The sequence below is a fragment of the Podarcis cretensis genome (assembly GCF_951804945.1).
Source record: "Podarcis cretensis genome assembly, chromosome: 3".
In the NCBI taxonomy this organism is placed as follows: Eukaryota; Metazoa; Chordata; class Lepidosauria; order Squamata; family Lacertidae; genus Podarcis; species Podarcis cretensis.
In genome coordinates this window covers 28,319,437-28,332,730 of record NC_137172.1, presented here as the reverse complement: position 1 = coordinate 28,332,730, position 13,294 = coordinate 28,319,437, and the positions used below count along the sequence as shown (strand labels likewise).

At 39.9% G+C, this 13,294-nt stretch overlaps 1 protein-coding gene across 1 annotated transcript in view; it reads right to left on the bottom strand.

The window, feature by feature from the left end:
* The window catches only part of KCTD3 (potassium channel tetramerization domain containing 3), a 30,761-nt gene that overhangs the window by 7,693 nt on the left and 9,774 nt on the right, over positions 1–13,294 (bottom strand). Inside the window, exons 7-13 of the mRNA XM_079968603.1 lie at positions 12,399–12,539; positions 11,752–11,842; positions 8,884–9,074; positions 5,094–5,209; positions 2,725–2,812; positions 2,099–2,215; positions 580–750 (exon numbers count right to left, since the gene is read on the bottom strand). Of these exons, the coding sequence (XP_079824729.1) occupies positions 580–750; positions 2,099–2,215; positions 2,725–2,812; positions 5,094–5,209; positions 8,884–9,074; positions 11,752–11,842; positions 12,399–12,539 (915 nt within the window). The remainder of the gene's footprint in view (positions 1–579; positions 751–2,098; positions 2,216–2,724; positions 2,813–5,093; positions 5,210–8,883; positions 9,075–11,751; positions 11,843–12,398; positions 12,540–13,294) is intronic.

The following is a 13,294-nucleotide window of genomic DNA, read 5'->3' as shown; positions in this document are numbered from 1 at the left end:
AAAACTGTCCAGTTGCACCTTAGAGATCAACTAAGTTTGTTCTGGGTAAAAGCTTTTGTGTGCATGCACACTTCTTCAGCTTATACCCAGAACAAACTTAGTTGGTCTCTAAGGTGCTACTGGACAATTTTTTAATTCCTATAGGCATAGTCTGCTTAAGTCTTGCAGGAAGCACCAAGCACACTAAGATGGAGCTACAGTGCATCACTGTGTGCTAATAGTGCACCATACCCCTCATCTCTCTCAGAAAGACACACTCACACACACACACACACACACAACCTGTCTGTGAAGGAAACGATATATTGCCCAGTGACTGCCAACTCCCATCAAGCTACGGATATTTGCGTATGAGCCTCACCTCACCATATCACCATTGCTATCTTTACTTTCTTCTATAAATTGCACTCATGACCTCTTAATCTCACTGGGCTTTCACACCAGAAACTCAGTATGAACAGGAGGTGCAAGTGGGGAAGTGGCTTTTATCCACTCTCTTTCTAGCTTCAGAAGTATAAAGAAATGAATACAAATTCAATAGGAAATGGCAGAAGATGCCATTTCTTCCAACACGATTACCTGACACCAAATGTTTCTCCGACAGCATGATCTTTGTAACAGGGCTTCGATGAACTGTGAAAGTCTGAAAGAGTTGAGGGCCTGATCCAACCGTTTCTGGGTGTTGCACAATCACACGCACTGCTCCTGAACTTGTGCCGTATGCAATCTCAATCCAATTACCACTTACACCTACAGAAAACAAAACACCAATACAAAACTGCACTTACTTCCAAAATGGAATAGGGGCTTGAAGCTGCCTAGGAATTCTGCATAAACCAATGAGAGGCTTGTACACAGCTTCAATACTTTTTAGAGATGTGCCCCATTTACATGCTAATATTTGCCTCTTACTATTCTGTAACAACTCAGCATTAATTACTGCAAATTTCTTTCCCCCCATCCCCAAGACATCACGAAAGTTAGCATGTAATGTTGGCAAGGTATGAACAAAAATTGAAAATTGAAAGAAAAGTTTGGAATTGTGCAGCAAACAGCCTTCTAAGCCATCTTCCAGAATATGACACCTCTAGTTCTAGAATGATTTAAACAAATTACACACAGGAATAAACCTGGGTTTTTATCAAGTGTGTACTGAGAAAGGACAGGCATGCAATCCTGGTTTCTAATGAACATGCTGCATGGTGCATACAAAACGTTTTCCCACATTCTCACTAAGAAGATATTCTTAGGCAATGCTTGACAGTGGCACCAAGGAAGACTCCACTTCCCCAATACTCACCCTGCAAAAAATATTATTTCAAAACTGCACTGTAGAAGACAACCATTTTTAAATACCGTAGATTCCGGCAGCTGCAATTTGGGGGGTCGTCTAATATGCCCAGTCGCCTAATACGCTGGGCAGCTCCGTGCCAGGAGAAAGCCACCTGGCGCGGAGCTGAGCCTGCCCACTGCTTCCGGGTGGCTTTCTCTTGGCGCGGAGCCCGCCCACCTTATGCCCGGCATATAAGGCGACCCCTGACTTTTAAACCTCTTTTCCGGGGTTAAAAAGTCGCCTTATACGCCGGAATCTACGGTAGGAATAACAGGGGCCCTAAAATTTTGGCTGCTTGGTTTCAATGATAAAGTGGATAATATGCTTCACCTATAAAGAAATACTGTTAAGTAATTCAGCAACTGATGTATCATTTATGCCATTCAGAAACACAATACTTGGGTTCTCTTCACAAGGTGTGGCCATCACTGCACTAGGAAATGGCAGGTGTGAGATTTCTAGCTGCACAAACTTATGCTTGAATGTGCATAATGTGCTCACGCGTCATCTATATACAGACAAAGGAAAAAATAATGCCTCTGAATTTCCTGTTCTTTAAAATATAAATTTTAAGAAACCAAAATCCACAAACATAATCTGGTTGAACATATCATTTGGTATGTTCCCTTGCAATAGGGCAAATTTAAAATGTAACATTAAATTAAATTTCTTACAAAAGGATGCATTGAGAAGGTCTTAATAATGCTCCCATACAGTATCAAACATTTATAATTAAAGGGTATTAAAGGTGAAGATGGTACACACTTGTTTTGGGTGTGAGGTAAACACTAAGTGCTGTTATGGCATCATTGGAAGGGTCATGGTAAAGTTCTGTCACCAGAAGATCATTATCCTTCATTCGTAGTGGAAATTTCTGCATATCTGTAAAATAAAAATTTAAACACACACATTTATTCACCTATTTATAAATTACCCATCATCAAAATATATTGAGGCACTGAACAATAGGTACAGTGGTACCTCGCAAGACGAATGCCTCGTAAGACGAAAGACTCGCAAAACGAAAGGGTTTTTCGTTTTTTGAGTTGCTTCGCAAGACGGGTTTCCCTATGGGCTTGCTTCGCAAGACGAAAATGTCTTGCAAGTTTGTTTCCTTTTTCTTAAAACCATGCATTCACTTCGAGGAGCAACTCATAGCAAACGGTGTGGTAGCCTTTTTTGAGGTTTTTGAAGACTTTGGTGATTTTTGAAGCTTTTCCAGAGTCCGTGCTTCGCAAGACGAAAAAATCACAAGACGAAAAAACTCGCGGAACGAATTAATTTTGTCTTGCGAGGCACCACTGTATAATAGTCATCTTAAGGTAGCAAATAAAAGAAATTCAGATCATAAGTGTTGCTAATTTTGAATGGGAGAAATTTCATAGTCTTACCAATGTAATATATGGAGCCATTGTTGCAACCCAGCAGTAAGAATGAGCCAGCAGTATCATAACTGGTGATGGGAACAACATCTTGAACCTAAGATAAATAAAATGCAAGTAATGTACAGTATTTAAAATTACATTTTTTTCATCAGAATGTATCCAGTATTTCACTAGAGCCAATGCAATATGGACCTATGCCATCTGCCAGTGTACTACAGTTTCCGTTTTTAAAGTGAATATAATTTTATTAGAGTTTAATTGGAGCTATTCAAAGAATGTTAAAATTGACATAATATAAGGCAACTTCCTAAAAGTTTATGAATCTGTGAAAGAACCCCATTGCCACATCTTGAAAGTAGCTTCTCTAACCATTTTCCAGATGTCGTAACCACAGGAAGGTTGTTTCTCAAGAGCATTACAGCCCATGAAAATTAAAACAAAAATAGTATTTTTTTGATTCTTCTTTGTAGAGTGAAGACAGCTTTCAGCTTCCAAATAACCTGCAAGTCCACTTTTGCCTTCAAATGTTCCCACCAAATAGCAATTCCAGAAAGTGCAATTCACGGCGTTGTTTAGCAAGTAATTGATTTGCTCAAGAGCAATAATGATCAGCAAGTTTGTTATCAGTTCCATCCAGATTTCTCTTGCTGTTCCAAGTTAAAATGCCTTTCTTAAGAAAAGGCAAACTATCTTCCATCTCTGTGTTTCTAAATGCTGCCCACATTTGGGGAGGAGCATACATGTCCTGCGCCCATTAGATGGAACACTTGATAGACAAATCTAAAGAAAGCGAGTAGCAGTTTTAAGAAACAGAACTCACTCTTAACAAGTAAACTGCAACAGTATTAATGGTAAAACAAAAACAACTTGAGAGCCTGTCAGCATGCTGCCTCTGCCATTTTCTCTAGTTCTCATTTCCATTTCAGTTCCCATCTCAGCCCCCCTGAGAAGAGGTTTTTCAGAGGATGGAGGAGGCACAGTGGGAAGGAGGACACAGGGAACTCCCTTTAGATGAGTGCAACCCATTGTATATTTGTTTATCAGCTTGTAATATTAAAAAAAAAGAAAATCCAAACAATATTTATATTCAGTTTTTCTATTTAAAAAAAGATATCCAAAGAACCCACAATGCATAACATAGCAACATAAAAGTCACTTATTGAGCCCCAAGAACATAGGCAAGGGGCCTTTGGATGTCCATCTCACTACTTGCCCTCTTAACCCTTGTCCAGTCTGCCTTGTTCATACAGTTTGGGAAGGGGGGGGGAGCTGACCACATGAATGCAGGGGGAGGTTATCCTTGGATAAGAAGCCAGTCGGTCTCCAGAGCCATGAGGGTGCTGCCTTACATATAATGGCCAAAAAAATCTGGACCAGGTTACGTCAAAGACTGCTTTGCCCTCCATTGCACAGCAAGGGCAATAAGATCTACAAATGTAACCCAACAGCTCTGTTCATTCCTACTATGCCATTACATTCGCAAGAGACAAAGACACACCATTTCTTACCAGAAAAATATTCACACAACTTCAGCAAGCATCCAAGGAGGGGTGTACGTAATGTGAAGAGGACATGTGTGCTAAGTATAGCTATAAAGCAGACACTGCCTATTAACTCCTAAACTAACACCTAAAACATAGATCACCTTCTTGCAGATTAGGCAGAGACTCAAGAGTTTTTAAGCAGGTACTGACAGAACTTTTAAAGTGGTTTTAGCTGTTTGTGTTAGATTTAAATGCACTAGGTCAGTTTTCATTAGGTAACAAGATTATTATGTTATATCACTTGGCTTTCTGCATTCTTGCAGTGTTAGTCATTGGCATGACTGTCACTTATGGGTAAAATCAGGATTTATTCAACCAGTACTGTGGCAGCCATGGGAGTCAGCCTTAGGTCACTTCTGCCTCTCGAGATTTGCAAGGCAGCCTCTTGGATTTCATTACAGTGTCTTTACATTGTGCCACAGAAACATTCATCTGGCTGTGTTACAAGGTTTGTTTCCTGCATGAATGCCCAGCTCTTCCCTCAGTCTTGTCTGGAATCCAAAAATCTCTATTCTCATTGTCAGAATGCATAATATATAAAAATCACAGGGCATTTGAGAATAGAAATACAAAACAGATATCTTTGAGGCATGATGTGCAGTGCAATCAGTTCGAGAGCTTTTGAGGGTCCTCAAGATTAACATGCAACTTGTTTGTCTTTGATGTAGTCTGACTTACAAGTAAATGCAATAATAAATTGTAACGAATGATAATAAAAAAGAATCCTTAAGAATAGGTAATGATAAACTTTACAAACTAGTACCCTCAGAATTTATGTTGTTTTTACATTTTCATAAAACATGTCATATTAAGCATTTCTGTTTAACATACCTGCCAGTGTTGAGTCACAGCATTCCATACTCCAACTTTTCCTGTATGACTAGTAGCCACCAACTGGTTCCCAATGAAGAAGAGAGCATCCACAGGAACTCCAAGACTAAATACTCCTATTAGAAGAAGAAAAACAACCACCAAAGAAAGTGTGCATTAAGTTTGCTTCCAGAACAAATATGATCAAGCAACATAAAGAGGGGGGGGGGGGGGAATCAAAATGCAATGTGAGCATTACAATCCTGCTTTAAGAAAGTTAGAGAGCTTTTTTTTTTAATCAGCTAAGAAGGCAATGAATACATTATATTATGCTGTAACAATATTCTATCCAGCTGCTGGTTGGTTAATGGAAGATTCAGCAACATAACCTGCCGTGACTGGGTACAGTCTCTCTACACATTTACTTCGTGAGACCCAACAAATGCCTCAATATGTACTGAGGTCACAAGTGGCAGAAGGAACAGCAGGTTGCACGGTCATGCTTGTTGCAAGCACAAAATCAAAATGGTTGTATTCTATGCCAATCCGTATTAACCATTTCTTGTTTCATACTGAAAACAGACACTCAGGACTGTATCCAGTGAAGAAGTTCCATTATCACAAGGATTTCCTTCGGCACAACGCCCCCTCTGCCCTCTCACACATCCCATGTGCCCTCCCCAATCTGCTCTGGAGGGTTGGGGAACAGAACAGATTTAGGGAGTGCATGGGAGGAGGAGCCAGAGGGAAGTTCCAGTGCACAAGCAAAAATCTAGCATTCCTTGCACTAGCAGAAATACTTTGTTTGATGTCACCCTCATTCTATGATTCTATGACGTTAAATTGATCCATGTGCGCATTGGTGCAAACTCTCTCTCCAATTATGAATTGTCCAATTTGTGGCACAAAGTGACATGGTTGATTAATTCATTACTATGGCTAATACGAATGTAAAGTGTTTAAATAGTCAGAATACATCAAGACTGAAGAGATCTTGTACTTTTCCAAGTTTATTTTCTTGGGTGGGGGTGACTTGACAGAATGTTTGTCAGTTGTAGCCATCAGATCAGATTTAATAGGATTAGTATTGGAGACTGCAGCAAAAGAGTTTAGCATGTTGCCAGATTAAGTGACTTCACAGTATAGTTTCTAACTGTAATTTTAAAGAGTTATTTAAACCTGCAGTAGAACCATGCAATTATATGAACATTTTTAAGTATAAAAAGCTCTACAGAAACCCCTTGAAGACCCTTCAGAATTCCAGACTTTACAAGGGTAAACTGTGATACCAAAATGGTGTTTTGAAGAGGACAGTAGCTGCTGTTTTCAGATAGCAGTCAAGAAGCCTGGTGCATAAAGTGACTTAATTACAATGCCAAATAATTTTTCAGGACATATGATCATCTCTGATACTGACTATATTTAACAGCAGGGCGCATAAAAGCAGGCAATAATAAAAAGGAGAGAAAGAACTAGAATTGATTACTCTGGAGAAGGATGAGGTTCAGGGAAATCAAGGAAGACAGCATGAATAGTCTGAAGGAATTTAAAGTGTCACTCCTGCTTAGGCTCAACAATCCTGACGGCCGTCCACAGGGAAGACGACGGCATAAGTAATGACAGGTTCTTGTCTTAAGGGGCCCTCTCAGTAAAATATTGCTTATAGCAGCAATCCAGTAGTGGTATCTTATGTAAGTAATATTGAAGGGAAAACAGCCTCTGGGAGAGCTCTATCATGGAGATGCCAGCCCTTGCAATTTTCCATAGATGGTGTTGTCAGCTTCTGAAGAGTGTTTGTAACAACAAATTGTTTCTTTTACAGGACATGAACAAAGCACTACTTCTCTATCCCAAGGCAGGGCTGCTAACATTAGGCTCTGCAAGATAAATGGGCCTATAAAGTTCTCTGAAAGAGAAAAGTTTTGCTTATTAAATGAACTGAAAACTCTTTGGGATGTATTAATTTCAGTACATTTATAACTTTTAGAACATGCTACATAATGTAATGACTCTAATGAAGCCGGATTGTTCATTTTCCGTTTAAATGCTTAACTTAAAAGTTAAAATTCATTGACGCTACTTGAAAAGCCCTATTTAGATTTCGTTAAATGCAGAGGGGAAAGCTTGAAGGGGCTTTTCTTTGTCAAATGTGTTCTTGACTCTGATGCAACAGAACATTGAAGAAGAGTTGGAAGTAACGTTAAAAGCCAAAGTATAATTCACTCCCATTTTCTCACTACTACTTTCTTTTCCCACTGGTTAACACTGGTATGTGTTTACTATGCAATCTCAAGGATCCTAGCTATAATCCAAACCCATGCATGCATGTAGGCCACCTGTCCTTCCTTTGACTGGATGTACTGCCATTCCTTTTGGCTAAGAATATGGTTTACACAGGAAACACAATAATAAATGGGCATGTAAGAATGGGTAAGAAGAAAGTAGCGACAGAAAATAATTTCTGTTTCAGTGCTCTCTTCTACCTGGCAGGAAAAAGGGAGTGGGGGGAGAAATCACTACAAGCCCGTCTAAATCGAGCTACCAAACAGCACAGCAGATCCCAAGTTCAAGCCCCTTCCATACTTTTATCTGCTACCAGCATGGATGGAGCATAGTTTCTACCATAATAAACATCTGGGACAATGACAAAAGTGTATTGTGCTCTTATACAATTCTGTAAGTAAATATTGTTGTTGTTTTACTGTATTATTATTTTACTTCTTCAAACTTTGTCAGCCACATGATTACTGCCTACTGAAGGACACTCTAAACATCTGATGAATAAATTTAATAATCTCCATAATGCCAATGTGCAGACACAATAGCCAAACAGAATTGAATATTCACACGTTGTCCACATCATTTCCCCCACTAAAATACTGATTTCCTCAGGGGGCTTAATTACTTGAGGGCAGAAAACAAACCTACTCTGCTGAGTACCTCTCTAATCATACAACTTATTTTGGAAAAATGCATGAAGATACTACATCTATACTGGCAAGTAGATTAAATCTATGGTGACAGCTCTTTGTGGCTAGAGGAAACAGTCTGTCATTATCATTACCCTATTACTTAAATGTTACTTTTGGAACTCAAAAGATTCCTTGTATCTTTCTCTCTGCCCCTGCTCAAAAAGGCCACTGCTGATGTTTAGAAGCAAGTATGTATTTTAATAAGTAAGTCAAGCTATCAATCAGATCTGCAGAGTGAAGTATTTGGCTTCTCTAAAAGCCCTTTTCATGTTTATGTACCTTCTGGTAACATGAAGCCCTTGGCTCTAAAGCTGTCTGGTGCCCAGTGCTGGCTATCTCGACTAATTTCTGCTCAAAAGATTATTAGTAGCAAAGCATTGCCCAAATTGTGTTTTTTGAAGGTTATCAGAAGGAGACCTTGAGAAACATGGCTTTTAGTAAGAACAAGACAAGCTGGCAGTCATTCCAAACTGTCATCTCTAATTCCCACATTCAGGTTCACCATGCAGAGCTGAAATAAGTCAGTCAAAAATTAAATTACTTTCTACTTATTATCACAACAGGGCTTCAGGAACACTTCAATAAGTGACATATACCACTATGCACCCATTAAGCCAAGCACGGCTTTTAGATTTTATCTTATTTCCTATTAAGATACTGCTTTAGCGTATAAGTGATGGATAGAGAAGCAGCTATATGAAGAAATAAAATGTTGAATGTACAAAAGTTTACCTTTCATTCACTGTGGCCAAAAAGTTTGACAAGCAATTGCACAGTGTAATTGGAAAACAGTGAGCCAATATATATTATTAGGAACAGGAACGAGAGTGCACACTTGCCTATTTCACTGCCACTACCACCATCCTGAACGCTCCATAAGATGATGCTGCTCTCAGATGCGACAGCAACCATTTTATCTTTGTCTCCATGTGGACCACCAACAACCTTTGCATTGAGAGCAACACGTTCAATAGTCCAGTCTAAATAGGGACTCGTGAACACTTGTTGCCATCCCGAGGATTCTTTGATTCTAAGAGAAAGATATACAAAAACGTATTTTTGCAAGCAGGTTTTCCAGGATATGCCAAAACTTCAATGAACAGTTATTCCAACTTGTCAAAAGGGAGCAGAAAAATTATTTGATGTATATCATATTTTTTTAAAATGCCTACAAACAGAGGAGAAATATAGTGAAACTTAACTTCGGTACCTACAAGATAAGATCTAGATATATCCAATAAGGAACAGTGGATTATTATAAGTCACAGTCTGGATTTATCTAAACCAGTATGTTTCAAAGGAAAGGAGTGAAACACGCTTTGTCTAGTATTCTGAAAGGCAAACTCCTGGGACATCTTTCTCTTGCTAATTTCACATAATCAGCAAATTCCCAGCAATGAGGAGGGAGATGGGATGTATCATTATAAAGCATAATGGCACTTTCTAGGTGCTGTGTACAGATTCAAGATGGAATAGTCCCTCCCTGCCTGTAGGCTTACAATCTAACAGAAGCAACACAAAAAGGATGGGTAGGGAAAGAAGAACAAGAAAGGCAAGCCTTAACTTTTAAAGTTCCACAATAGTTCTTATAATGAGCTCTTATAAAGGAGACAGTTGGGGGAGGGGAAAAGACCAATGGTATTTGGGTCTCTCAACCAAAACTACTGCAGCCTGGTGGAATGGGATGTAATAAGGCTAATACATAATAGCTATTCTGAATGAGACTGTCCTTGTAAGATGTAATCTATTTGTCTGGAGCATGAAAATCATTCATAAAAAAATTAAGCTGGGACCATGTCTAGTATGGTATAAATGAGGGCAGTATATTTCTATCCTTCTTTGTGCAGCTCAGAACAAAGCAGCTGCTCCATCTTTGCACAAGAGAAGAGTGGTTTCTTTCCTCGTGTGCACAGATACCTATGGAGAAATATGCAGGCTGATGGGTATTCATTCACTGTTGAACACTCAAATGCAAACTAGACAGAAAGCAACAGTATAGTAGAAATGTTGTAACTAATCTATAGTGGTGGGAAACCTGCAGCCTTGTTTGCAGCACCTCATTTGGCCCACAGCATAGTTTGGCCCAAAGCACATCCAACCCTCCGTTACGTAATGGCATAGGACATCAAGTGCAAGACAGGTAAACTCTAAGTGTACTCCTGATTCTTCCTGTCCAGTTGCTGGGCAACAGAAAGAGAGTCAAAATTCAAAAAGTGCTGAATTACAGCTGCAAAGGAAAACTCAGAAGTGCACAGACTCTTTTTTTGCAAGCACGTATTGAAGGTTGCAATTTGGGCTGCAGAAAGGAAGATCAAGAGCAACCTTAAGAGAGTGCTCCTGATTCATCTGTTGAACGTGGAAAGCCACCCGGATAAGAGTTCCCCACCCCCCTTATACTCTGAAGGACATAGGAAGCTACCTTATGGGGAGGGGGTATGAAGTCTTATCAGTACTTCTCAGGTCTCTAAAATGTAGGGACAATCCTGGTAGTAGGGGCATGTCACATTAAACATAAAAAACCCAAACAACCCTACAGTTTACTGTGAACAAGTAGCATGCTCATGCACACTGCTGAAATCTCGAGCACTTTGCTTCTCCCTTGCTCCTGCCATGTTGCTGGGGGCAAGTCATAGTCTGCCTTGAAATTACATCCAAGACATGAACCAAGACAAGACCATAGGTTTCCTGAGAGGGAAGAGCGAAGTGCATGTGGTTTTAGCAATGTGAATAAGCATGCTACACACTAACCAGTATATTTTAATTATGGTTTAAATACTACTTTCATGCTAACTATAAGCTTTAATCAAATGTAGCAACAGCCCATTCTGTTTTTTATCACATGGTGGCACTGTCTCACATCCCTAATTAAGGCAACATATCCTTAATGAATTTATACTGGAGCACTGACTCACAAGAATCACATCTTGAAATGCCCTAACACAGACTACTCCACACAATTGAAATATTTTGCTAATGTCTTATGCACATAGTAATTCCTGAAGATCAGCTCTGGTCACAAATGACCTCCTGTGTACTCAATATAACGGGCTACATTATACTTTACCTGTTGAGTGAACAAATTACCTACATTTATTCTGAGTTCCCCAGAACAACTTTTCACAGAATATTTCCGGAACTGCAACTGTTAGAAGTATCAGATTTCAATCATGCCTTTTCCTTTTAAAATAAATGAAGAGGGGATTCCAATTCTTTCCTGTTTGCTGCTTCTGTATATTTTAAAGGGAAGGAGCACATCTGAAACACGAATACAAATTTTGCAGTTGTGCATGTATGCCGGAATACAAGAATACTTGGGGAAAGTGGCCATAAGATTGATTCAAAATGTCTGCTCTGTGGACGATATCTAGTTCTGAAAGGGCAATCATAAGTTGAAGTCATAAAGCAGGGGTGGGGACCTCCAGCCCTCCAGATATTGTTGAACACTTTCCTAGCAGCATCAACAACATGGTCAATGGTCAGGAATTATGGAAATTGTAGTCCAGCCACATCTGGAGGACCACAGATTTCCCATCCCTGTTACAAAGCTTCTTGTTCTTGCCTCAGTACTCCACACACTATTAACAAAAAATAAACAAAAACTTTGTTCCTTTTAATGAACGCGTATCTCGTATTTTATGAAAACTTTGTCCTGTAGAGCACAATTACTGGAATATAGACTGAAACAGTGTTGCTCATTGCATCTTTACCTATAACAAACTGCAAAGTGAGCATATGCAGCTACAATCCAGTTGTGATGGCCAGCCACTATCAAAACTTTTCGTGGATCCACAGGAAACCCTTAAAGAAAAACACACACACAGCAGAGGTTAAGTGAGGTTATTGAATTGATGGTCATGAGTCTTTTTTTCACCTATTTTGCCACAGCAGTGAGTATTCTGAAATTCTGCAGCTGTAATAAAGCTGCTGATGCACATGATGTGCTGCATTTGGCATGGAAGAGTTAGCAGAGCAGAGCAAGCTCTGGGGAACTAAAGCAGAATACTATGGCTACTGTAAGCACACAAGCCCTTCTGCTCTCTTTCCAGAGGAAGAGGATTTACCCCAGAAGCAGACAGATGATCACCATTCAATACCTGGTCCTATACTACAACCTAGTTAATAGCATTCAATTATTATTTTTTAGCAGAGTACACAACCAAGTTGCAGCCTGCACGTAGTTATATCTCATTTATGATGCTTGCACTGCAGGGCTAGTCTTCACTCAAATCTGCAACTTGTCACAATTTTGAAGGATCAGCAAGAACTAATTTGGTCTTTTTTTTAGATACACTTGCAAATTATTTTTCCACAAATATTTTAAATGCATTAAAGAAATGAAGATAGTTTTGCTCACCTAGCCTGACTGTATCTTCTCCAGTACCAGCAAGTGAAGTCTGCATATTCCCTCCTCGGGCCTCACTTTCAGGACAGCTCTGAGGTGCTCTGACTTCAGCAGATGCTCCTGAAGAAGGGCTAATCTTACGACTAGGAATGCCTAAAGAAAATAAGAAATTTGTCAAATCTGGTTTTACTGGGCTTAGATAAAGGCTGCTACACCTTTGCTGGCAAGAGAAGGAAGCTCATGACAGTGGACTTTCCCATCCCCTCCCCCCGTCCCTCCAAAATGCACAAGGGGCTGCAATGGGAAGGAAAGACTTCTCAGATTAATCAGACAAAGTACCTTGCACATTTCGAGCTCCATTTATCTGCAGTACTTCAACAATTTTGGCCAACTTCCCCCTCCTGACTATTCCTGCCCCCATCCCATGCTATTCCATGGCGCCGCCCAACCCTCAGTGAAAGTATAGCAGCCTCCAGAACTAATTTGCAATTGCCTCAATAGTATTAAGAACTACTCTACCAGAGTTTTGGTTTACACTGACTTAACATCAAAGCAATATATCTTCATTTAGCAATACAGTGGCTTCAGTGGGAAGTACAAAACTTTTCCGTGTATAACACACCCACCCACCCTGTGTATAAGATGACCCCTATTTTGGGGGACTCCAAAATTAAGAAAATGGGGGGAGATTGCCCAGAGTTGTTAAGCTTTTTGGGGGAGGATTGCCCAAAGTTATTGAACTTTTTTTTTGGGGGGGGGGGTTTGCTGAAAATCGCTAACCCGCTTGACTGACGCTGCCAATCGTGGAAGCCACCAATCATCTGACAGCTCACTGCCAGCACCTGCCAATCGCCCACCCAATTGCCGCAGCAACAGCCAGTTGACAGCAGCCCTTGCCGCAGCTACCA